The sequence below is a fragment of the Echiichthys vipera genome, assembly GCF_963691815.1.
Source record: "Echiichthys vipera genome assembly, chromosome: 14".
Classification (NCBI taxonomy): Eukaryota; Metazoa; Chordata; class Actinopteri; order Perciformes; family Trachinidae; genus Echiichthys; species Echiichthys vipera.
The window spans coordinates 19,474,554-19,501,672 of NC_139839.1; the positions used below are offsets into that span (position 1 = coordinate 19,474,554).

General features: G+C 39.4%; 2 protein-coding genes across 4 annotated transcripts in view; one reads left to right on the forward strand and one right to left on the reverse strand.

Annotated features, from left to right (window-relative positions):
* Positions 1-1,092: 1,092 nt before the first annotated feature.
* LOC310957018 (LIM/homeobox protein Lhx1-like) lies at positions 1,093-4,488 on the forward strand (the record flags this gene model as incomplete). Its single annotated transcript, XM_083927426.1, has 5 exons — positions 1,093-1,262; positions 1,934-2,154; positions 2,748-3,019; positions 3,733-3,889; positions 4,112-4,488. The coding sequence occupies 5 exons, from the start codon at positions 1,093-1,095 to the stop codon at positions 4,486-4,488; spliced, it is 1,197 nt and encodes a 398-aa protein (XP_083783552.1).
* Positions 4,489-16,397: 11,909 nt separating this feature from the next.
* Positions 16,398-27,119, reverse strand: part of acaca (acetyl-CoA carboxylase alpha) — a 37,998-nt gene continuing 27,276 nt past the window's right edge. For all 3 annotated transcript variants that reach the window (XM_083927472.1, XM_083927471.1, XM_083927470.1), the window contains 11 exons: positions 24,747-24,890; positions 24,459-24,579; positions 23,086-23,182; positions 22,869-22,965; positions 22,647-22,782; positions 22,392-22,569; positions 22,197-22,309; positions 20,963-21,117; positions 19,920-20,090; positions 18,228-18,364; positions 16,398-18,063 (listed from right to left, as the gene is read on the reverse strand). In XM_083927472.1, coding sequence (XP_083783598.1) covers positions 17,937-18,063; positions 18,228-18,364; positions 19,920-20,090; positions 20,963-21,117; positions 22,197-22,309; positions 22,392-22,569; positions 22,647-22,782; positions 22,869-22,965; positions 23,086-23,182; positions 24,459-24,579; positions 24,747-24,890 — 1,476 coding nt within the window. In that variant the 3' untranslated portion in view covers positions 16,398-17,936. The remainder of the gene's footprint in view (positions 18,064-18,227; positions 18,365-19,919; positions 20,091-20,962; positions 21,118-22,196; positions 22,310-22,391; positions 22,570-22,646; positions 22,783-22,868; positions 22,966-23,085; positions 23,183-24,458; positions 24,580-24,746; positions 24,891-27,119) is intronic.

The window sequence follows — 27,119 nt, forward strand, 5'->3', positions numbered from 1 at the left end:
GTTCGGCATGTTCATCTGTCCTCTCTCTGCATACTGCAGTGAAAGGCCCACTGATAATTTCTCATCTGCCACTGATGCATTCGTATTTCCCCACAAATAATGTATCCATATGAGACCCGCATTGACCCTCAGCAGGATATACTTGAGAGATAATCTGGCTGAGAAAAAATAATGTTTATTATAAGAATGAGAAAGTCGTGGGTGGAGATATTCCTATTTTTAATTCTCATATAGCCTATTTCTTTACAGTTACAGCTCTGCAAACTATTGCTGGAGACTTTCCTTGGCCCCTTTTTACATGCATAAATATATGCACAAATCAATCATTTTAATGGGTACATTTGCTTGTATAAATCAAATTATAGGTTATAGTTAATGTGAGTCATATGCATTGTTGCATCTTGGTATTATTGCGACTTATTATATTTCTCTTTTTTTTCCAATGCATTCTATTTTATTTTGTAGCCATAATATTGTACTTTTCTTTACATACTGAAGTACATGTGGTGGAGTGAAATGAAGCGGCTGCTCATAGGCTTGTCCCGGAGCTGACGTCACAGGTATCTTATTAGGCAATAGGCTGAGCTTTAAGAGGTGCGCTCATTACAGCGCTTCTCTCCAACTGAGAGCTCATCTGAGGAAAAATGGGACACAAATGACAAGGCTGGGCGCACTGATAGCATTTCATCGTTGTTTTTTTGTCTCTACTTTAGACACCACTCAGGATATATATCGCACAGTGGGTAGGCTTTTCCCTCCTGTGCTTGCCCGTAAATTCGCACACTCCGGATGATCTTGACGGGCCCGTCGATGATCTCCAGTCTATAATTTTGTTCCAGAAATGCTGGTGTCTTCAACAGTTAAGCTGTCGTTTGGAGCTGTTCGCCACACGTGGATTGTTGCCCCGTGGAACAGAAGAGCTACATTTAATCTCACGGATGGTGATGTAATTATTCAGATCAATTTGGATTGATTGGATTTTCGGGATCACACCCAAGCAAGTCGGCACCGAGGTGACTGGGACGTTGGAGGCAGAAAATAAACAGAGTATATTGTAGCTACCACACACTGGGCTGGGAATAACTCCAGACAATGCTTCAGTGTTCCAGCTGTGAAAAGCCTATTCTCGATAGGTTCTTACTCAAAGTTTTGGACAGACCATGGCACATCAAATGTGTCCAGTGCTGCGAATGCAAATGCACTTTGACAGAGAAGTGTTTTTCACGAGAAGGGAAACTGTATTGTAAGAATGACTTCTTTAGGTAAGCATCTAAAGTGTTTGTGGTTTCGTTTTTATTTAGGGGGGAAATAAAAACTTGTTAAATCTTTTTTGAGCTAATAAGTATATATGCTTATATAAATGAACCGTGCAAGGTAAAATCAAGAAATAAAAAACAAGGAAAAACGCCGTAATGGCCTGCATTAAAACTGAACTGACAGGGTTAAAAAAAAAACTCTTTGTTTACTGTGGAAGCTTCGTGCAAATGTTGCAGTGGTCAGTTTTGCTTTGTTTTTAATTCGTTGGTTTTGTTTTTTGATTGTTTTTTTCGAAATTTAAAAAAAATATATGTTTAACACATTGATGGAAAAAAACAACATATTTATTTCTCTGCAGTAGGCTATTATAAAATAACAGCCATACTATAAACAGGGCTTACCCTTATTGTACGTTGTGGCGCTGGACTTGCACTCATAGTGAGATTATATTGAATTTAACAATATTGTTTTATACATTTTACTTCAGGTTATTTCTGTATACCTTAAGTCTACATTAAACATGTGATTTCTTTGTGATCTAATACCCTGAATTGAAGTCAGTGTTGTAAACCCATCAGGTATCTAAACCTAAATCTAAAAACCACTCATCTCAGAGATAACTACGCTGTATCTGCGCTGAAACTTTCCCCTGACTGTTACTCCTCCTCTTCAACAGGACATTTGGGACCAAGTGTGACGGTTGCGCCCAGGGGATTTTACCCAGTGATCTTGTCCGCAGAGCCAAGAGCAAAGTGTTTCACCTGAACTGTTTCACCTGTGTGATGTGTAACAAACAGCTGTCCACCGGAGAAGAACTCTACATCCTGGACGAATTCAAGTTTGTTTGTAAGGAGGACTATCAAAACAACAATGGAAAAGACACAATCCTCCTTTCAGGTGATTCTTTAAGCAAGCTATCCATCCATTGGTGATGAGGGTTTTAAATAGATTACTTTTCTAAATAAATTAACAGATGAATAGTAACGTAGGTATTATTATTATTTTTATTATTATTATTATTATTATTATTATTATTATTATTATTATTAGTAGTAGTAGTAGTAGTAGTAATATTAGTAGTAGCCTAGTAGTAGTAGTGGTATTAATATTTAAATTAATATTTTTAGCAGCTATACCGTTCTAATTCTTTCAAAACATATCTGTAGGTCTATCAAGAGCAACTTGCTTCGTGTATTGTATGGAGTTATACTATTAAAATGTGCGATTCCGATTATTAGTAGTATATATCTGCTGCTATAATACTAATAACAACAACAACAACAACAATAATAATAATACTAATAGTAATAATAATAATAATAATAATAATAATAATAATAATAATAATAATAATAATAATAATAATAATAATAATAATAATAATAATGCCGTGCTTTTAAAATGCTACTGTGTTTCTAGAGGGATCTGGGGATATGATTTAGATTCTCGGTGTGCTAACAACCAGCATTATCATCTTATTCTCATGGCAGTCACAACGTGCAGCGACCCGAGTCTGTCTCCGGACTCTCAGGACCCGCAGGACGACGGGAAGGACTCAGAAACGGGACATTTATCAGATAAAGACAACAACAACGAGAATGACGAGCAGAGCGCCGTCGGGAAACGACGCGGGCCTCGGACCACCATCAAAGCCAAGCAGCTGGAGACCCTGAAAGCGGCTTTCGCGGCCACGCCGAAACCCACCAGACACATCAGGGAGCAGCTGTCACGAGAGACCGGCCTCACCATGAGAGTCATCCAGGTAAAAGGCAAAAGGAAGAAAACGTAAAAGCAACCCAAAAGCACGTGATCATCTACATCCATTATCGGACACCTCAGTCCCATCCGAGTTCATCGAGGACCAACACAACAGAGAATAACGTCCGAGTGTTATATACCAAACAGTCATAAAACCTTTTATGGACACAGAAAGGCAGTTGTTTTGGACAGCACGTTTTGCAGACATCCTTAGGGAATTTGTCCTTAATGCTCTGCTGATTTTTTTTTCAGATGGGGTTTTCAAAACCTTTGTTTTCCATAATCTTTACTCCCATTGCGCTCCTAAAACCCTTAAAAGCACGACTCACTTAGCACTGATGTCCATGGACATCGTTTTAAAAGCTCCCTTGATGAAATTGCCTTTCGACACCTTAATGCATTCAAAGTGAATTGTGTTTCAGTCGTTTAGTTAGTCACCGGTTCATTCTCAACTTCCAAACACTATTAATATTTTTAACTGAAATACATTTACATATGTGTTGCAAGGATTAGAGGAGGATGTGTTCAGGAACTTGAAGAGAGTCTGTAGTTCCTCTCATTTCGATCTTTAAATTATCCAAAGATTCAATTTTTACGCAGAAACGCTGTGACTTACACGGCCCTGCGAGGCATATGCAGTCTTTTCTTGTTGTAGTCTGATCTGCTTTCCTGCTTGTGTCAATCATGCCGCTCATCCAATCCGTTTTTGTCCTAAAGGTGTGGTTCCAAAATCGGAGGTCCAAAGAGAGACGCATGAAGCAGCTGAGCTCTCTGAGCGGCCGGAGACACGTGTTTTACCGCGGCCAGAGGAGGATGAGGGCGCTGGGAGAGAGACTGGAAGCAGAGGAGCTTGGACACTTCTCTTATTATGGAGGTGAGCTATTGGTTTGGAGAGGCAGGATTGATGAGTTCCTGGATGTTAAAAGTATTTTAAAGAACATGCTTTACTATAATGCATTTAATCTGCATTGAGTTCTGAGACTTTATTGACTAAAACTGCAAGAACAAAAATGTGAAAAAACATGTGGTTTATATGTTTTCTTTAAATGATTCTGATATATTCTGTGCACTAATCCAGATATGTATATGAATGCAGACTATCCGGGTGAATACTATGGCTCAGGAGGGAATTATGAGTACTACCAAGGCCCACCATCGTCCCATGCTCAGACTCCAGCAGACTTGGGCTTTGTGCCCTCCTCTGTCCCTGCTGGCACCCCATTAGGAGCCTTAGACCACCACCACCCAGGGCACCACTGTCCTGGAGAGGTGCACTGTTTCTCCGACACAGTATCTCACCATCCTGCAGACTCACCTAGTCCAGAGCCCAATATGCCAGGCTCAATGCACAGCATCTCCAGTGAGATGTGTGGCCCCAGCACACCCTACACGACTGTGTCTCTCAGTGACAACGGATACACCAACCAGCTGTCACAACCCTCCTCAGAAATGAGCGAAGGCACTGTCTGGTAAACCAGCCCACACCCCACTAAAGGCACATTTGGATTTTTAAGGCAAATCTATGTTTTTTGTTTGTTTGTTTATTTAAATGTACATTTATTTATCTATTTATTAATTTATTTGTATATTTATTTGCTTGCGTTTCTGTTAAGCTCTATTTAACTATTTATAAATCTCTATATTTGTATGTTGGTATAATTGTTTATTGACTAGCCAATCAATAGATTGTTTTAACGTGAATTTGACTCATAAATACAGTACATTCACAATGTTGGGCCTCATTGATCAAGCAATAAACAAACACATTTATATGCTGCAGAAAGTGTTTTTTCTTTTTACTGTTTACAAAACCTTTTCTGTCACATGGTTGACGTAATTGTCCTTAAAATGTTAATGTGAAGGGGCACAGCATTTTTTAATCAGTGTTTCATGCATACTGACAAACAGCACTCTGCATCCATGAGTTCGCGTGTAATACAAGATCGTATCATTTAATAACAGAATATGATTGTGATGTTCAATACATTTGACCAAATACCTCTCTCAGGACCGTGGAAACATTGTTTGTGTTTATCTTCATTTGTCAGGCATTTTTTTAAATTATTCCATTTCCCACACATACAGTATTTGCCTCCAAAGGGATATCTTTATAAAAATTTTATATGTAACAAAAAATGATTTGACTCCAGTCCAATGTTATATATAGAATACTAGAACAGTCAACTGTTTACTTAAAAGCTCCAGTATCCAGGGGTTTGAATATCAGTATTGTATTAAACAGGTGGACAGACAATTTAATGCAACCAAACCAAACACTTGTAGCTGTTATATTTGTGGTCACTCACTGTGAAAGTTTGTATGTCCTCATTAAAAAAAAAACTGAAAATAATAATTAACCGTTGCCAAATGAATGCACAGCAAAATCCTGCACCCTTAGTTGTGGGATGCAGCATTTTTAAGTGTTCACTTCCTCTTCTAATTACCCGAGCATGTTTGTAGTAAAAACAGTCATTTGCAGCTCAGTTAGTCGAACTGGTTTTGTCTTAATGGATCAAAATGTCAAATTATTCACATTGATGGTCTCATACACTGCGAGCAGCGGCAGCAATGTTTTTTCATGAGACATACTTGATTGTTCCAATTACGTTCATGAGACCAATGTTTACGACCATTCACTGTATAATAAAACACATATTGATCGTTTTTATTTGTTTATCATTTTTTTTGGGGGGGGGGGCATAGTACGTGTTCTTATAAGATTTCATAAAAGTATAATGAACAGGGATTTGTGAAGGCGCACTTGATCTTTGACCTGATTTTTTGAACGGCCTAAAATTATTATGTTAGATGTTCAGGAAAATCCCTTAAGGAAAAATTTGTATTTTCAGACAGTGTTGTAACCCCCCCCCCCCCCCCCCCCCCCTTACAAATCTGATTAAAACAAGTGGCAGTACTTAGTTATCTAAACAAGTATTTTCATATACTTAATTAAGTAACTATTAATTATCCCAAATTCACTGTATTGAGTGTCACAGAAGTTGCTTATTTTCTCTATAGACAGCTCATTTGACAATTTGTCTGTCCAGGGCACTTTGAATGGGAAAGGCACTTAGGTCTTAGAGTTACACTCTGCATCTGCATGGTGAAGCTTTTACATGTCATTATAATGACAACTTGATTTTGCTAGATGTGTTAACTGTGATTGGTTGTCTCATAGCTGAGAAAGAATTTCTCACTTTCCCAAAAATATTTTTGAGGCTATTTTCTGGGTTGATTGAGTAAAACTCTTTAGGTTTTATGAGCCACTAAACCAATACAATCTATGTTAAATTGCTGTATTTTCTATTAGTTTGTTAAATGATAGCCCTTTATCCAAAACTCCAATAGTGCAAACAGCTTGAGAAGGAGATTTAAGATTTTAATGGAATTTCATGGAGAAGTTCTCTTTACAAAAGAGCTAGCTACTGTATCTGCCTGCTGCAGCACAGTCAAACGCTCACTGTGGTGACTGACAGTGTTGGCTAATCCTGATGAAACATCTAGCCATAAATCAATGAACTTTCAAATCCAGGTGCAATTGGTCAGCATTCTTTTTCGGATCACTTTGCAAATGTTAGTAAGCTGTCGAGTTTATAAAGTGCCTGATGTCTGCTGAGCACTGCCGGGGAAGAACACACAACAACGCAGAAGTTTAAATGCTATTTGCACCTGGCAGGCACAGCTTAAATTTTATTTGCCTGTCTTCCTCTTGACTTGTCCAATCAATTCACAGTAATGTTCCAAACACTAAAAGCAAATAAAAACAAAGTAATTCTATTATAAGACACATTTTAGAGACAAATGGTTTAATTGGAAAGTTATCAATGCATAAAATATACCGTATGGGTGTGGGCAAAGGGTTTTTTTAATCAATTTTGGGAATTGTCCCTAAGCTTGCCTGAAATGTTAAGAGGCATCTCTGTTGGTAGTGAAGAAGAGATGATGACAGAGTGAATAAGTTAGAGTCACAGAAAGGTGAGAGCAGCACAAAAGAGGACAGGACACTGAATGCTGAGTATCGAACCACTGAGGAGTGGGAGAAGATCTGTGGAGCTGTGTGGGGGAGGGGCAGGACAGACAAGGAGGGTCACAAACCATAAACTAGAGGAAAACATGGACGTGGATGTGTATTATTTCTCCCATAGGGTTCTATAGGGATGTTTTGAAGATTCAGCTTGGGTTTGACATCAGGTCACACAATTTAAACTTGATCTAAGGAAGGTAAGCATGACATTGGATGAGCAAGCTGATTCACTGAAGTGAAAGAACACTTCTCTGCAACCCTTAAAAAGAACATATCATGCTCATTTTCAAATTTATACTTGCATTTTGGGTTTTTTACTTGGAAATGTTTAAGTTGTTTAATGTAGTCACCCTCTGTATGCATATACCTGTATTCACCCTCTGTCTGAAACGCTTTGTTTTTAGCGCCTGTTTCTTTAAGCCCCCCCTTCCGAAAAAGCACCATTCTACTCTGATTGGCTTGGGAGAAAATCATGGTGCACCTTTGCAAAGGTAGCTCTCAAGCCGAGGCTGGACATACTCAGCTGAGGTGCGATATATTCTCATGAGCCCTCATATGATATAGGATGGGGAGCCAAATACGAATGGCTCGCTGAATCCCATGTTTTCTCAAGGATCAAGAATATGTTTATTATCCCAGAATAATATTGTTGACATAATATTGTTATTTACCTGACAGCCAGTAATACCTTTTTTCTTTGAAGACTTTTGAACGCTACATTAACAGGAATTTTTTTATCTATTTATTATAAGCTCACGTAATAAAGTAAGTAATTTCCTGAAAAAAAATGGGCGTGGTAGTTTATAGAAAACAGTACATGAACAGTGCATTTGTTAGGTTCTGTTTTCAGCTGCAGATTAGGTGCACTAGTGAGTATTACAGCAGCAGGACATTGTATGTGGTCACCCAGTGCTCATTGATATGTTTTAACAATGGAGCTCTATGGCACAGAGGAATAAAGATATATCAGCCTTTGGATACACAGACAATATTTACAAGACGAATCAAATTTTTTATATATTTTTGTCGGATTTGTTGACAGCAGGAACTATACAGAAATCATCAGACTCACCCTTGGTTAAACCCTAACTAACACTGTTGTTGAGAGGCAAGCTCTGAATAGAGTCTGGTCAGATACAGATTTTATGGGGCCGGCTCCTAATGGGGGAAAGCTTGAGGCACCATTTCCTTCATCAGCTGGTGGTTGTTACTATAGACAGTCCAATCCCACTCAGAGATTAGTGTCTTCCACATGGCTTCATTTCACAGTGAATTTCTGTGTTACATCGACCTTTCTCAAAAGCGAATAGCTATTTTGAGGGAGAGTAATTCTCAAATGTTATGTCAGTTTGGATGCTGATCCTACTGGAACTGTGGAAATCAGTTGAAATGAGTTGTTTTCGATAACGTAGATAATACAGTAACAAGTGAAACTGATACAGTGAAACTGATTAAAGACTGACTTTCATTCAGTTTTGCTTACCGTTAGTTCTCACGGAGAGTTGAATTATTTGTCATTTCTTAGAAGAGCCCCTGGGCTGTATAATAAATTGTGGACTTTAACATAAACTGGTCAGTTTAGCATTTTGAGTTGTTCATAACAATGAATTCAAACTTGAGATGTCTAGTTCATATATCTCTGAAGAAATGTAGTCACACTAAATTAATAGTTAGTGGTCACATTGTCCGCATCATTAAGTTTGAAGCAAAAAATATGAAATGACATCAAGTGTGATATAAGGACAATAGCAGTTAAAAGAGTTTTAGAAAAGGGATTAAATATGTAGTAACATGCAATGTTTAACTCTGGTATTTGAATAATGTTGGTGGATACCAAAGATCACAAGTTTAGCTGTAGCTATACTACTTTCAATTCAATTAAAAATTATTTCAAATAAAATGTTAAAATACAAAAAGATATTGAGTGTATTAAACATGTCATATGCTGTTAATTAAAGCATGCATTTATGTCTAAAAATTACAATGTTTAAAGGTTTGGAGATAATGCTATGCTGTTAATCAAACTAATCCCTGTTTATCTGAGCAAAATGCCACGATTTAGAGAGAGATTTGCATGTCAAACACGAGGCCAGCAAATCAATTTAAACCTAGCTGACAGTGAGTATGGCGAATGCTGGAGAAACAATGCACAGTAATGGTTATCTGTCCTCTGAGGTGGGATTTTTATAAAGCTTTATTTCCGAGAACTAATTTAAATGTGTCCAAAATTATGTACATGTTTTATATTTTTGTACATAATATACATCCAAATCTGAACATTTTTGTCAAAGAAGTAACTGATCATCAAGAACAGAGCTGACTATAAGAACAGTGTCTTGTTTTGTGAAGAACAATAAAGAGACTAACTGCAGGCAACAGTAGCTGTCAGCCAAGTCAAGTATGCAGTTTGCAGTCTGTTGTCAGCTTTTAAATGTCATTTTGCGCAATTGGCTCTGGAAAAGTGAGCATAATACATAAAATCATTATGACCTTTTTGTCACTCCTCATCGGGATGATAGTGTGGACAAATGTCAACTATCTTACAGAGGAGAGTCCATTAGGTCACCACACTAATGGACTTTGCAATTGAATAAGAGAAAGACTGATATCATGTGCCTCATTCTGCCTTATGAACTTGAATACTGGGAAAAGGAAGATATAAGACCTGAGAAAAGGTTTTGAATGTAGGTAAATAGTAGGTATGTTAAACAATTGGACAAGTATGAGGATAATACTTTATTGTAATTCAAGATCTAAATCTTTTTCATTCTCTAATCTAAATCTTATTTGAACTTTGATTTGGCCTTTTTGTCGTTGCTGTTTCCTTCGAATCACTTGCAAAATGTGGCCCTATTCGCTAATTTGACTCTTTCTTCACGTTTTGCTTTAGGCTTGGCAGTCCACTTTCTGCATGAAAATCATTCACACATACAATTTTATAATCAATGCCCACAGTAATAGGATTCCTCTGGCCATGGGCAATTAATACAGTTTTTTCCTTTTTTTTCTCTCCCTGCGCTGATCTCAAAGCTACGAGACATTGGCTTCTCCTCATTTACATATTTATTGCATTGGACTCAAATCTGGCGAGTGATTGATGTGGAGCCTGCCTCCTGAATTTTTAGCGGCCCATTATTATGAAAGAGAGGGAGGGGGCTGCAGAACGTCAGTGTACTTTTGATTAAAGTTGAAGAGGACAGAATCATGAGTGTTCCCCACCTACTTTCTTTTTCCTTCAGTGCTTAATCTGCAAGGCCAAGTGCTAAGAGAATTTCAGCATGTTATAGATATTGACAAGTCATTCACTCACAAAAGCCATGACAGGTATGCTCCTTAAGGTTTAATCAGTGTTTCACTTGCTGTTCATTTTTAGAGCGTATCATGACAATATAATGCTTTAGATGTAGATAATTTTTAATAAGACAGTATATTCCACACCTGTAATGTAAATTGTAATTTTGTTTATCTTGTGATAACCTCATAACAAGAAGATGCTCATCATTACCAGTCAGTGAAATCCACTATTCATGATCTTGGTTTTGACAAATGAGGTTAGAAAGTGCTTTTCATAGCAAACAAGAAGGATAAAAGAAACCACAGCATGCAAAATAAAGATCTGGAATAGCATGCTATATGGAGGCGTGGAGAGGTATTTGGCCCCCAATTGATTTTACACAATGCTACACAATGCTACTCAATCTCCTCGCTGAATTCCTTCGCATCACTTTGTAATTGTGGTTTATAGGAACACTGAGACAAAGACATGATACAGACACACAGAAGGTTGCCGCTTCTCTCATTTGCAATCAAGCGTGTGATGTTCAAGTGTGAAAAGGATCTTCTCTGTAAAATGTGTGCGTGTGTGTGTGTAATGGGGTTGATGACCAGGGTGGGGCTGGGGGGAGGCATGTGTTCATCAGCTATAGTATTTCTGCCAAGTACACACCTCCTCTGCTTTGTACTCCTATGATCGTTTTCTCTGAGCCGCCAGAATAAATCAAGTGTAGCAGGCGAAAGCTGCCTTCTTCTGTTTGTCTTAGCAGTAAGCAGAGTTTGTTTTAGCAGTGGCTTGATTGAGCATATAACTAATGCACATATGCATCTTATAAGTGTTTGTATAAAGTATAGAAGCGCATTCACTAGTCCAATACAGTGACACTGACTCCAAGAAGTGTCGTATTGCATAGTGTCTTGTCGTGTCATGTCGTATCGTATCGTATCCTATTGTATCCTGACATGTCGTATTATATAGTAGTGTGTCTTGTCTTGTGTTGTGTTGTTTCGTGTTGTGTTGTATCATATCGTGTTGTATCGTGGTGTATCCTGTTGTATCCTGTCATGTTGTATCGTATCGTAGCGCGTCTTGTCGTGTTGTGTTGTATCGTGTCTTATCGTGTCGTATCGTGTCATATCGTATTTTATCCACCTGAAATGTACGCCTTCTTGGAGCAAAAGCGATCCGAAGCCACACCATATGCAGGTTAATCAATACATTGCTGAGTAGAAACCGTTTTTGCTGCAGTAGAGCATGGCCATGCTCAGCAATAGCCCACTGCCGTCTCTTTCCCACCAGTCTTTACTTGCTCCATAACTTATAAACATCTTTATAACACATACTAATCATAATAATTCATTCTGATTTAAATGTTTCAAACCAACACTGTCTGATGATATATTGTATGCAACAATGATTTTCCTAGTTGGCTGCCTGTGCCCTTCAGAGGCAGAGGACACTGATCACAAATAAGCCCTTCCTCAGACCCTATGAGAAGCAGTAAACCAACATTTCCATAGGGAGCTGGCTTCCACGCTCCACTGATATGCCTATAATGTATGCATTTTAATGTGGCGCACCTCTCAAAATTGGCCACTGCTGGACTGATGTTTGCATTCAGCTCAACTATGTTCATCGGCACCTCTGTGCATACCATAACTTATAATGAATAGCCAATGCTGTGCATGTTTTTGGCAGACTGCATGTTCCTCAATGTAGTCTTTTCTTGAAGCCATCAGTCAATCAGTTGCCTATTTTTATCCTGCCATGCTACATGAGAAATAAATGAGTGCCACTCCCTCAAAGCGCATGACGCCTAAAGATGCAGATTGAGTTGCTATATTTGAACCTCAAACTATCAACGCGGTTTTCATATGAGGAAACCAAGTGGCAACCTCAAGGACTGAAAATGAAGCCAAAATCGAAGTGCCAATAATTGCAGTCCCGCAAATGGCCACTTGAGGTTGGCTCCAAAAGTGAGTCAGTCCCCATAGGCCACATGTTAAAATGCGGAACTTCACGGCAGAAATAAACATGTTTACAGCCTGGTACCAAAAAAGATGGAGTGACTTTTTATAAAACTCCCCTATTTAAATTAATTAAGGCGCACAGTTAATTATGCTTAATCATGGACGTGGGTGCCACCTCTACCCATATTTAGATTAGCCATGAGTTATAGGCAGCGTCAGGTACTAAGATGGCAACAACTGGAGGAACCCACATTGAGCTTCACAACAGCTGTTCATAAATGGGTGACATTAAAGAAACTACATCCATATTTTATACAGTCTGTTAAACATGAATATGATTAACAGAGGTACCACGATATGCTTATGTCTCAACAGTGCTTGGAGCTAAAGGCTAACATCAGGATGCTAACATGCTCACAATGACAATGCTAGCCTGTTGTTTATGAGGTATAATATGTAACATCTTTAGTTTGTTAATAAGTAGTAAGCACAGCTGAGGCTGATGAGAAGATAAAGTGTTCTATCCCTATACAATAGTAACGCCGCTATTATGGCTGAAAAACACTTTTACTGAGATACTGTAACAGTCAATGGTGACTTCTTGCTGGCTCGGCCTTACCCACACTTCCAGCATGCGATGTGGATCTGTCAGCTCCTCTAATTTCCATACCAGTCAATGACCTACAGTAATAATTGTGATATATAGCCAAAGATGTAGCACCTCTGTTGCTGGCGACCTTTCCCACAATCCCATACTGGGCAACCTTCACTTCCACACACCACCCTCCCCTTCTTCAAACAGTCCTATTCGGGGGGTTCCATCCTCCCTCTCCCCCCTCGCCATTGCATCTCGTCATTGGCTCTATGTACGCGGCTCGCCACACTCCAGTGGCTCCATGAATGTTAATGTCGGGAAGGATAAGGGGGTGGCGGCGGCGGCGGGGGGGGATAGCTGCATGATAGAAGGAGCAGCTTCACCTGGTCTGCAATGCACAGCTATAAGGAGCTTTTTGCATGTTATTGTTCATATAAGTGGAGCTGTGTTTCTCTTATGTTGCAGGAATGTATTTGACTAACAGGCAAGTGCCCAAAGAGCAGCATTATGACAAACAGCAATCTTGTTACTGTGTACTCAGCTACATCATACTATCGATTTCCTCTTGAAGATTAAAGAAAAACTGACTTTTGATGTTGTTTTGTTCTAAAACATGTTGTTGGAGATGAGCTTTTAATTTAAAGTCCTCTGTCTTGTTCCGATGCCTTCTTCCTCTCTGCAGCATGTTTGTCTGCTTGTGAATTAGCCCTCCTCTTTGCTGTCACGGTGTTCTGTTAGTCAGCCAATGTTTACCAAGCTCTGACAGAATGAGAATGTATGCATTATGTGGTGATAATCACAGGGTGTTGTAATCTTTGACCCCTGTGGCACGTTCCGAACACAGATTGAAGATTAAGCCTCTCATGCAGCTGCTGGCTGACAGGCGGCCTTCTTGCCCCTGGAGAGATTCACTGCCTGACTATAAAGACGGTCACTATGCATTAAAGATACAATACGTCATTAATTATTTTTTTGAGATAGAAATGGTTTTTCATAAATTTGGTTTGCCCTTCATCATTTAAGTCTATCAAACATTATAAATCATGATCGCCTTGAAATGCATAGGGAAACCTAACTCCAGCACATCATAAAATGATATGCAAACAAAGCCAGCAGTGGGACAACAGTTCCTAACACTTAAAGAGATTCAGTGATCTCAATGACTGCTTTCATAGATTGTACCCTTCTGCTTCATCATATGAATTAAGTTAATAGTAGGCATTGAATATGTGGATTAACAGTATATTAACAATTCTAACCACTACTATAATCATTATATATGAACTTTTGATTCATGGATTTTCATTGAGTTCTAATTAAAGCTGACATCAGTAAATTTCTATGAAAAATACTTTTTTCATATTTGCTGAAATTGACATTATATGCTGACAGCACTATAAGACAGACGATCTGTAAAAAAGTCATGCCCCTCTTATTCCACCTGCCTCTCCCATCTGAAAGATTCTACGCAACTGACTTAAGACAACCAATCAGAGCAGTGCAGTCTGACACAGTGTTATAAGTGCTTGTGAACTCCGATCAAACTGAAAAAATGGAAAATAAACTTAAGCACCATTAAAAATGTGTTTATAATTGTAGACAACTTTAATAGCTATACTAAAATGCAGTTTAATTATACAAATTAAATTATTCCTGCTGTGTACGACTCAAATGACTCAATTTTAATGAATTATTAAGAATTCACTTTTAAAAAGTAGAGCTGAAAGTAAAATTTTCCCTTATACAAGCTTTATTAGGGTTGGAAAATGCACTTCAACTCACTTAGCAATGCATTTCAAAATAGTGGCTTTTGAATATGTATACAAATTTAGAACTTAAATTATAATGCAATTACAATAAAGTTAGTAGTAGACTAAAATTAATTTTAATCACATTTAAATTCATAAAAAGGTAGACATTTCCTTGACATTTAACACATTATATACTTTATAAACTTTATATATTAGGAATGGAAAATGACATTTCTTTTTTTTACTGGGACAGTATATTGTTTAATTCAGTTTCGCGTCATGTAGAGATTGAAACTATTTTGGATGCAGGTATTCTGTATGTGAGATTAACTTGACAAATGCAGGCTTTGGACCCAGTGATCACCTCTTTTTTATCCAAGACAGGCTGAATATATCAACAGTAAGTTAACTTATAAAAAACATATGAAAAGGGCCTTAGTGTTCCAGGTTGAAATGTAAAAAGGCAGGCAGGCAGAGATGAGATGAGCTCTTCAGAATCCTCAGCCTGGAAAGAATGAGAACAGCTGGGGCCTGGCAGTCCCTCTGTGTCGTTCTACTCTTTGTCACGGGCAAAAGACTCTTGTTTTCAGGCAGTAATCAGACAGCCCTGGGGCTCTGTAAAGACCCTGTTCTCTTTTCATCTCAACTGTTGCATACACCCTGCTAATTGGAATTCTGCAACTGGGTCACAGGCATTGTCTCTCAAGTGCTGTCAAGTCATTGAGATGCGTGAATGTGGAATTATGGTTGCCTCAGATGCATGATTGAGTCTCCCCCTGTGCTATCTTAATGCCTCCATTTCAATCTCATCACAGACACTGAGTTTCTCCTTTTTTCCATTAATATTTCTTGCTGTTCCCTCTGTTTTTTTGTCACTCTTCAGCCCAGCCATGACTGGGGCTCAGCAATCGGAAAGTAAAATATCCAAAATCTGTAAATATCGGTTTATAGTTCCTTTATTGTTGACTTAAAAGCAGGCATGTCTTCGACCAACAAAGGGGGGGAAAAAACCTTTCAAGATTGTTAATGTAACTACATTATGTTTTATTGTAAATCAACACTTTTGATCCACATTGTAAATAGACATTAACATTAAGCCGTTTCCTGCAGGTTTCACTGAACACTTTTGTTCTCTGAACCTGATTCTGCAGTTTGTCGGTGATTAAAAGAAGAATTAGCCAGCCTAGCATGGCACCACAAATGAGCAAAACCCTCTGGGAGACTAGAGACCATGCAAGGCACATTTCCAATTATACCACCAAATGACTCATTTTCTTATTGGGCCTCCTATAATTGTGGTGGGTATTGGGTGCATGCAACTCAATTTGTCTTAGATATTTGTTGGTAGGATGGTAAAAGAGTTGACAGAGCCATGGGAATGATATGAAAGAATGAGACAAAATAAAAAAAGAAGGCTGAGATAGATCCCTCTATATTTGTTTGATCTGCTTCATCCTACTTAATACTGTTGAAGTTTAAAAGCCAGGAAGAAAATGCCACTTTAATCATCTGTGGATTGAGGAATGGGAAGACTATCATTTTCGAGTAATCAGAAAATGTCTCTCCAGAGTAATAGACTTTGTTCTGACTGCTGAAATTAATGAGGCTTCCAGTGATGTGATTATCTGTCCTGAGGATCATCAATATATAAAAAAAAAATAATTGACAAATTAAATTACTGCAAAATTCTTGGTAACTAGAGCTTTATTAAAATTGCAAAGAGGTTTTAAAGTTTTTAAAAGCACGCACACTTCAAATAAGTTGGGTAAGCTTTATTAAGTTTGCAGACAGTTAGAACTCATCACTGTAAATTGTTCTTCATCCTTGTGTAAGAAACAATCAGTTACTTATAAAGCAACTGGACTAAATGTCAATATAAGCACATAAAGGCACAGCATTGACCATGAAGCCATTTCACATTGCTAGCGTTGCATTTTGTGCAGAGCATATGACATGATGATCTATGATCTAAGAGTGGTGCTGTCATTATGTACTCTATTCTCATACATTTGCCGCAGTTTGCCTGTCTATTGGTAACAAACTCAAGTAGAGATGTAATATGCGATTCAAACATTGTTTTCAAAAAAATAAGTAACATTTCATATACATAAGGTACAAACTTCAACAGAACAGTTAACGTGGATTACAGTGTAAATGAGATACCATATCTGACATGAAACATAAAGTCAAGTCAACAGTAAATTTAGCTTTTTTAATGATTAGCGATCTAATTGTTGGAATTTCAAAAATATTTATCGTTAAAAAAACCAAAAAAAAACCCATCAACTACAAATTATTGTTTTTCAGAGCAAACACTTAGATTAGTTGCCCCCCGAAAAAACAAAAAAAAAGACCCACAGGAGTACAGAGTATTCTTCTAAACATCGTCAATCCACACTGTGTATTATCAATGCTCATTTAAACTATCACCTCCCTGTTGATACCACTATGTGCGTGTACACAAGATGCACAAGTTATAACTCCGCAGATTTGATTCTGGATGCAATGTGAGGGAACAGTTAGCAGTAAAGTGCATCTAAAGCAGCATGTGTGTACTGTGTGAGTGAGAACAGAAGGGACAGCTGTGGTTTTGTTGTGAGGCGAGCTGCCCGTTGCTCCCTGCAGGATAACTGTGAAACAGTCGGGGTCTAAAAGGGACCTTGTCCCTGCTCCCTGCTAGGCTCTCCTGTACAGACCTGTTAAAGTGTTCCCCGTCTTTGTTCAGTAACTTAAGTGCTCCCTACTCAAGAGTGTAAAACCCCTTTCTCGCTAATGCCCCCAGCAATGTGTTGTCATTGTCAAGTTGGTCATCAAAACACTTGTGAATCTTAACAAGCATATGTCACAAACCAAGGTGCATTTTAAAATGACAACATTCTAAATGTATTGTTGCACATGCTTCAGTTCAAAAGAATGGAGGCCACTGATTATTGTGGAAGCATTCAACATCCACTGACTGAACTCCAAACATATAATTACATATTAGTCATTAGATATTTCATAGGTCATTAATCAATTGCACTTGAATACAAAATACATGGTTTTATCCAAACACTAGCATACATTTAAGACAATTTACAATACATCATAATCGATGTCAGTCATATGAACTCAGCTCAGTGAAAATCATTGCCAACACTTCATCAGTAACCTGGCAGCAGTCAAGGGCCATCACGTTGGCTCCTTCAGCCTCAGTTTCCAGCCCAGGTCTCAGTCACGGGACGGTCTGGCTGAGCCGGGCTCCTTTGGCTGTGGTTGGGGCCTGAGCTGAGCTTCGGCCAGGCAAGGAGGAGAGGCCAGGCTCCCACTAGGAGGAGGCAGACGTCTCCATTGTGGACAGGATACGCACCACCTCGGTTCTCTGTGTGGGTGAGATGTGCTGGGTCATGTGCACAATGGAATCCATGGCAACCTCTGGATTGGCTTGAACAAGGCTGGAAATAAAAGGGGGGAAACAAAAGAAAACAACATCATAATCATGCAAGGAAAGCTGGATTTCACGATTGCCAGGTGGGCGGATGGGAGTGATGACATGTGAAAATTACTTGCACTGTATATCTGATAACCACACTGAACCTGCATTGTTTAGAATTATCACCTGCGTATCTGCTTGAGGATGTGATCTCGGCTTATATACTTGATGTTCTCGTCGATGACGGACCTTGCGCCCTCTTCTTCAGCTAGTTGCTTCTCCAGCCATCCCACCACTTCTTCATTATTATCCCACAGATAGGCCTGTATAATGTAGGGAGGTGTTAAAGGAAGGAAGAAGTATCTTTGCAAGCAGCATTCAACATATTTTTTGGATAAATAAGGCCTAGATATCACTTTTTTTTTTTTTTAAATTTAGGCCTTAATGGGAATAAAAAGAAGTCCATGGAAAGATGTAAAATGAACACACTGTATGAACGTATAAAATATATAAAATATCACAATTCAATAAATAAATATCAACATCAACAAAAGAGATGGAAAGGCACAAAGTGGGGACCGGATGTCTTGTTGACTGGACCTGATAGGAAAATTAGTATTCATGAGTGCTGGCATCTCTGATCCCAAACAAAGCCAGGCTGGAGGGCTTAGCAAAGATTTGGAGGCTAAGGGGTTTAATGGGCTCTTGCCTTTTTATGAACAGTCCTGCTTGAGGTCCACAAGAACATTTAATGCCCTTATTAATCATTTTTAATCTGTTTGCTTTTAATTAAGAAACAGCGTGTTGCTCTCCTATCTGCACGTGCCAGGGCTGTGATTAATTGTGGCTTAAGACAGCCCATCCTGATTGGGATAATATATTAGCTAACAAGAAGGCCACTTCTTAAGAGATCTCAAATGCCGGGCCGGCTCCTGTCAACCCTGCGGCTGGTCCTCTGAGCCCGAGACTGGGCGGGAAGGAACAGCATTTATGCATCTCTGAGGGGTATTTATTTTCATTTACTACCAGCTATCAGTTCATCTGTACTTGATTTTACAGGAATACTTACTTACTACTAAAGCTTCACGATAAAAAGAAACCCCTCTAATCATTCCCAGCAAGAGTAAGAAGGTGTTTACTTGATCTTTATCTATACACTTCCCTGAAACTTAGCTAACCTCACGATTTTTGCCAGTATTAGTAGCTTATAGTGGCCAACTGGATTTGATGACTTTGAGTAAGAGTAGATACTTAAACTGTATTAAATCTGAACATAAATTAATAAAAAATACAAGTCTGAGCATGTGTTGCTTGTGCTTCAACATAGTCTTGTAGTGTGAAACACATTAAAGGCATCGGAGAAAAAAAATATTTTCCAGATATCTGTGTGGTTGTGAGGCTGTGTATCAAGGAAATGCTTAAACATATATTATAGGATTCTGTATAGTTTGATTCCCTACATTCTATTTCTTAGCTTTTAGTTTGATTTTATAGTACAAGATGTTTTGAGCAATTATATAGTATTTTTTCCACAAACTGACCACTCAAATGAAGCTGTACTGGCTAATCTTTGGTTGTAAAGTACCCTAACTCACATGAGGTTAAGCAGTAAATGGAATCAATTAGATTTTTATCAAAGCATATGTTTAAAATCTGTGCAAGTCAAATAAATTAAAGTGTATATCAATATGATCATCATCTATGTACAGTATCTGCTTTAAAGAGTTAGCTTAATTGAAAGTTCTTCAAATTAACCTCTAGTTTACATACAATGTTAGTCTATGAAATATTAATTATGGTTTTCTCAATTTCCACTCAGATACACTTAATACTGAGAGATTCTAGAACAAAGCCTATACGTTTATGGTGGGTTTTTACCTTGACGGCTCCCTCAGCCTCCACAAACCAGCGGCGCAGCATTGCCTGAATCTGGCCGTCCGTCAGCTCGTTGTTGGCTGCTTGGATCTTCCTCTTCACTGTATCCTCCAGCAGCAGACGCCGCAGGCGCCAGTAAAAGAACTGACGGGATGTTTGCCATTCAAGGATATCCTGAGATAAGCAAAAGACAAAAAAGTATTTATAATATAAATGCATCTACTGTTGGCAGAAGCTACTTTAGTCCACATTTTATAATTTATTAACATCAACATATAAATAACCAAAAATACACTTGATTGACATCGTATTCATTATTGGTGAATTTAAAAAGAGAATATGAATAATATTACTGACTCAACTCATTCCTGGGATGTCACAATGACATAGAAGTCATTGAGGAAACCGGACTACCCGCTGAAAATGTCTGTGCTCTACATGATATACACATACAGCCGCATTTGATTGGATTCATAAAACGACTTAGAGAATTTGAAACAGTCTTCTTTAACACAGATTACACTTAATTTAAAGGGCTAACTCAGGTGTATGAGAATGTGTCTGTGGGAATCGTTTAATTAAGGTTTGTTTCAGGAATATGTTATGTGGACTGAAGATGTGACTGTGTCATTTTAGAAGCATCACAGATGTCTCTGCTGAGCTACTACAGTTGAACATGTAGATCACTACAGTCGTCCAAGTCTTTCCAGTCCATACTGTGTGTACAGAATACACTGCTCACATGACCAGAAGGGCCTTTCACAGATGGATGGCAGTCAAAGTGAGTGTGTATATGTTTGTGTGTGAAAGAATGGACTTGGAAGGCACAGGACGAGATGAGGCCTGCCCGAGGCTGCTCTGTGCTTTCTAAGGTGATCGACCAGGGTCATCACAAGATAATTATGAGGACGAGTCTTACAGCCTGGTGAGACCAAACATTATTCACCAGGCAGGTGCAGCAGCAGATACTCCCCTGTGGGCTTTTTAGGTTATTCACATACTGCACACTCACAGTGTAGCAATACATGCCCACAAGAAGTGCTCACCGTTATTACGCCCTTCTCTTGCATGCGACCTGGGGTGTCGTGGAGATCTGCAAACTGCACAGCCACCTGGTGGTAGATAGGCAGGAGAAACTCCTCACGCTCCTTCAGCTTGGTCTCCAATTCTTTACGATCAGGGGGACTCAGTTCTGGCGTTCCTGTTGGAATTTAAATTGCAGTTAATGATAATAAGTGCAGGAAATAAAGTGTACAAGGGACTGAGATCAGGTGCTGATTTATAGTTGTAATCCGTAAGTATTGATGCGGTTGTTTCTAGCGGCCGCTTTGGCGCTAAGATGTAACTGCAGGAGAGCCTCTGCGGCCTCATGACCCAGATACATGAGTGAGCCTGACTCAGAATTCAGACGTTCCCTTTCATTGCACTTTAACTTGTCAGAAAATGGAATCCCCCGATTTCTGAGTACCAGTGAACGCAGCATAACTGATTTGCACTTGCACACACACACACACACACACACACACACACACACACACACACACACACACACACACACACACACACACACACACACACACACACACACACACACACACACACACACACAAAAATAATCGGCAAAGAGGCAAGTACTAGTGTTTCATTAGTGGGTCATATGATTAACCACCATAGTTTTAACTTACTATTTTATAAATATTAACTTAACAGACAATAAACTACATCAAGATCTTACAGATGATATTTTTAAGACAAAAATTCTACCCTCACATAGTGGTCCAATAGGATGTTGCAGTCCCATTACCACCAAATGGGGTTGCACATAAGCATGCAGCTGTGAATTAACTCAGCTAACAGCATTTTGTTTTAGAGCTCCCCCAAACCCCTGGCTGCTGTCATCAAAGACTGATTTCTGTCAATTCCAATCTGTAAGCTCTCAAACCCTCCCCAGTAACCCTTCATTCCACCAGTACGCCCACAGCGCCAAGCCCACACAGCATTGGACCTGAGTTGCTCTGAGCCTGGAGGAAAATCAATAGGCTGTGCAGGAGAGACAAGAGAGCTGGTGATTGATCTGAGCAGGCTGTGATTGACACGTCTCCCGGGGGAGTGCAGCGAAGATGATACAATCACCACCAAATAAAGAACAACAGTGAATGCACACATGCTCCCACCTGACGTATTGCTCCTTACTAAAATGAGGACAAGGCTGAGGTGGGACAAAGACGTCTGTTAAGAGCTAGAATTAGAATTGTGAGTGAAGAGAAGTAGTGGACTCACCAAGTCTTTCAGCCAAGCCCATGTAGACCGGATCCACTCTTCTCATGGTCTTCACCAGGTCCTTCCTCCGAAATTTGATCTCCACTGTTCCTTCAGGCTCCAAAACCCCACCTCTGGGGAAAAGAAGGGTTTAATTGAACAAAGGTGGTTTGATGCAGATGACACTTAATCTGCCCTTTTTTCAGTCCAACTCACCGACTGTCCTTGTCAGCGTACATCTCCATGTGACGTGGGTTGATGGTGGGATCTATAACCACCCAGGATCCTCCTCTTAGCTCAGCCTGAGGGGGAATATAAACCAGTACTGGCTGCTTGTACTCCCTCAGCCCGTCCACAATGTAGGCTCCGAACTTCAGCACCTGGTCGTACATATCTAAAAAGGAGACTTTCATATGAGAAACTGAATGGGTTTAATCCCAGACTGACTGATTACTGCTGAAGCAGAAGTACCTTTCATTCCTCCAGAAAAGCCCCTCCAGTTGGAAAACACTATGAGAGGTAGTCCCTCTCTGTTCAGGTCCTTAATGGCCTGGGCTGTTTTGAAAGCAGAATCTGGGAACCACACCTGTCCTGCCTGCTGGATTATCTGAATATACATACCATAAAAATCATCATCAGCACCTGGGTGAGTGTAAATGTCAAAACACTTAAATATATGCATCGACCCCTCACCTTCGCCTCTGAGTCCAAATTGGCTGGATCGGCTGGGATTGACAGCTCCACTGACCTGGTTTCCACAGCGACCACCCCAGTAGGTATCCCACCCAGTCTGTGGAGAGAAGCCATTTAGCGCTGACAACTACAAAACACCTTGACTGCATTTATAGTGCATACAAATTCACTATTAGCAGCGTGTCATCATGGTTTAATGTTCTGTTGGGACACTTACCTGGCTCTGCCTACCACCACACTCTGAGCCCATGGCTGCATGATCTCCATGAAGGAGCCCTGGTCAAAGAAACCACTTTGCCAGGAACCCTTTGGAGCTGTATATGCAGAGAGGAGTGGGAGAGAGAGTGAAACGAGAGAAAAGTAAGTGGAGTTAATTATCGCGAATTGGAAATGCATCTTTATTCATTTTCTCTTTCCATAGTGTTTTTAAAAATACTGCCTTCATTCCTCCTGCAGTCCGAAGTTGTTCTTTTTTCGCCCCGAATCTGTAATCTTGGCAGCAAACCATGATGGATGACTGCAGAAGGACGCTTATTCAGCTCTTTTTCTGCCTGCACACCCTGAGAAACATGCCCAGCCTACGAGGTTACTATTCAATTAAGCCTCGCCACTCATCACTACCAGAGACGTTGACTGGTTTCACACATGGTCCCCCCCCTCCACAATCTCTTTGCTGTCCCAAGCTGTAATTACACTGACGTGGAACCTGCTAAGTCCTGACCTGCAGTGTAAAACCCACTGGATCCATTTTGGTTCCTTCTTGATCTTGCTTTTAGCAGCATGATGCCAGGCATCACAGTCTCTGTTTCTTCAGATTGTGTCTCTAGAAATTAATAATTTCAACCTTTAACACAGGGGATATAAGGATTAATGATGAATCTTTACATTTGCTTTATAAATAATAGACACATAAAACGGGAGTGTGGCTCTTTACAACTGCTGAATAAGCATTTTGAATGAAAAGGATAGGATAGGCAAAATGAAATGGACAAAAGTGAAAGTATGTAAATCATCACTGCAGCTACATCCAGGATGCTCTATGAGACAATGCAACTGTTAGTGCAGGTCAGTATTTGGTATAGCTACCCTAATGTCCCATTTCTGGAGCATAGAATGGTTGTTTGAGCTGAATGTAGAGCTGCAAGTAGCAAATGTTTTCATTATGGATTAATCAAATGATTATTTAGTCATTAACATTGAACATTTATTAAAAAATCCTGATATCTCAGAATTGCTTGTTTTATCCAGTTAATAAGAAATGTTAAGATAATTAATAAAAGAAAATCGCAACGTGAGGGTCGAGAAGCAAATGTTTGGCATTGTTTCTTAAAATATTACATAATGAATTGATTATCAAAATTCAATCAAGTAGTAGTTGAATGTGAGGATGACACCAGGTATATCACTGGGGTAATCAAATGTTTTGTAAAAAGATAAATCCTACTAAATATTTACTTATCTAGCACCACAGAACAACCACTCCAACAGTACCTACCAGAACTCACCTATATTATTCTGTACCTGTATGTCAACAAAAACAAACAAGTTTCCATTAAAAGATTTCTCTGGACACCCTGAAAGGACACTCACTCTGGCTGGGACGTCCTGCTAGCATCCAACGAGGGTCGTATGGAGCCTTTGTAGGCACAAAGTCCACTAGCCGATCAAAGGGATCCTTGGCGTCGAGGATGGGTACTGGACTAGATTTACACTGAAGAAAGGAAATGTTGTTATTTTAACATTACAAATATGATAACTCTAAACATCTGGATAAGATCACTGACATATATATATTATGCAGCATCCTTTTCAAAACAACAGTTAAACATTACCATTAGATTATAAAACCTTATTAATCCCGGAGGGGAAAATCATTACCATGGGCATATAGGATAGCCACTGCAGAAGCGTGAAGACTCCTTCAAAGTCATCACAAACAGTACTGTGGGTCACACCATTGTTGTGCATGATTTGAATGCCACCAAGTTGGTTGTTCGACGTGTACACCTCTCTACCCAGCACCTGTAGTAGGAAAAGGCAAAAGCGTGGATTTTACATCAGGGGAAAAATTATGATTAAAAAAAAAAAAAACTTTTCTGTTGAATCCCAGACTGTTCCATGACAGCAAACAAGGCTTTTAAGGGTACAGCAGACAGAGTCAGGTACAGCAGCAAACCGCAGAAGCACTGCTTTTGAAACCTGTTTGAAAACTGGAGCAGTGGTTTTCTGCCCAATTTAATTTAGTGTGGATTCACCCTTTAAGAGCCTCCCTTTCTCATGCCTCCAGTGGCGCCAACAGAGTTTATCCGCTGTTCATGTTGCGCAACTTCGCCCGACAAAAGGATGGGATCAATGAGATCGCACGCAGACACGGATGCCAAGTAACAGCAGCGGGCCCTGCATTACACGATCCCACTGCCTCATCAATACAGGTAATCAGCAGCTAGAAATCTCTTCCACAGAGGCCACAGGTGGCTGGCAGCACCTAAAACCCTTCCTGGGGGATTTTCTAACAGCCAGTGTGAATTAACGCACGCCCTTTCTCATCTAAAACACTCAATTAATTCAACTGGCTTACTGATTATATCTATATCTCAATCTACCAGTTGTGCTAAAGGCTGTTGTATAAGGGTGAGGTGTAAGCCACCAAGCTGCCTTTACCTTCAAACGTGCCCCTATGCCAACCTTAAGCCATAAAATCTCACTCCCAGCCCACCCTATTTTCATAAGCAGCCTAGAACAGGTGGCAGGGCCTTGACATGTTTCCATAAAAATCAGAGAGGAGCTCAATCCTTACCCTAAGCTCTCACCTTTTCAGCCATCATTTACTTTCTTTATTACCATTAATGGTTATGTATCTGGCTACAAATCTAGGGCACTCTCTTAAAGCTGTCAGAAAGCCTGCGGCCCCAAGAAACATTGCAGTCACCTTGACATACACGAAACCCTTGTGCCTCCGGCCATCGCTGGCTTCATTAAGATTCCACAGCAAGACAGAAGAGACGGGATATAGGAGGAGGGACAGAGGGAGATGACTGGGAGGAAGAAAATGAGGAGCAAACTGGATGTAACAGCTCACTGGGGTATTTATGTTAGTAGTTACTATCGACTCCACATGAAAATATGAGCATTTTCCAGCAGCTAATGGAATGATGATCTCTGGGTGGAAGCCTCCTGCTTTCCATTAAGTTTCAGTTAATAGCCAGGAAACCACATGATAAACATGCAGGAACAACTACCATTTTCCTAGCCTGTGTCGCTGGTGAAATCAGTGCTATTTTACAATAAACACAATCGATTGTAAACAAAGGATATATTGCAATACATCACCTGCACATTGCTGACACGTTTCAGTCAGCATTACTATGAGTCTACTCCCATAAATTGAGCTAAACAGTGGGGCCATTTAAAAACAATTGAGCTCCCAGAAAATAGGTATGCCATCATGGGGCCATTTGCATGATTTGTCATGTTGTGATCTGTCATCTAATTTGAAATAGAGTCATCTTAATGCACTGACAAGGACAGAGAATGGAAAGCAAGACAAGAGGAGGTAGTGAGGCGTGAGGGCACGCACACACAAATGCACGCATGCATCCACACACCAATCAACCGCACGGAGAAAACAATCTGCCTCAGCAAAACTTTTCATTTTGATTAAAAACAAATGATACGGGTGTCCTGCACTGCAGCCTCTGGCATGCCACTCTATTTCTATGCAAATACAACTTCATGGTTCACTTTCAATTATTCCACTATGAGTGGCAGGCAGGCCTGTGGCTGGGATCAGAGAGGGAATCCTAGTAGAACAGAATGAGGCAGCAGGAGGTCTGATCGCAGATTTAGAACAGCACCACAATCATAGAACACTTTCTAATTTATTTATATATATATATATATATATATACATATACATATACATATACATATATATATATATATATACACAGATATATATATATACAGATATATATACACATATATATATATATATATATATATATATACACATATATATATATATAAATATAATACACATCTACCATGTCATTTAATATTTAAGAATCTGCTGTTTCTTATTAAAAAGAAAAATGTACTATACAGTATCAGTTGCAACATATTTACATACACAGCTACTTCCAGATCTGCTTTCACTCCCATATAAAGGTGAAATTAGTTAAAGCCAACTGGTCAGTTTTTATAGTGAATTCCTCATTAAAAATGTGTGTGTATTTAGAGATAACTAATTTG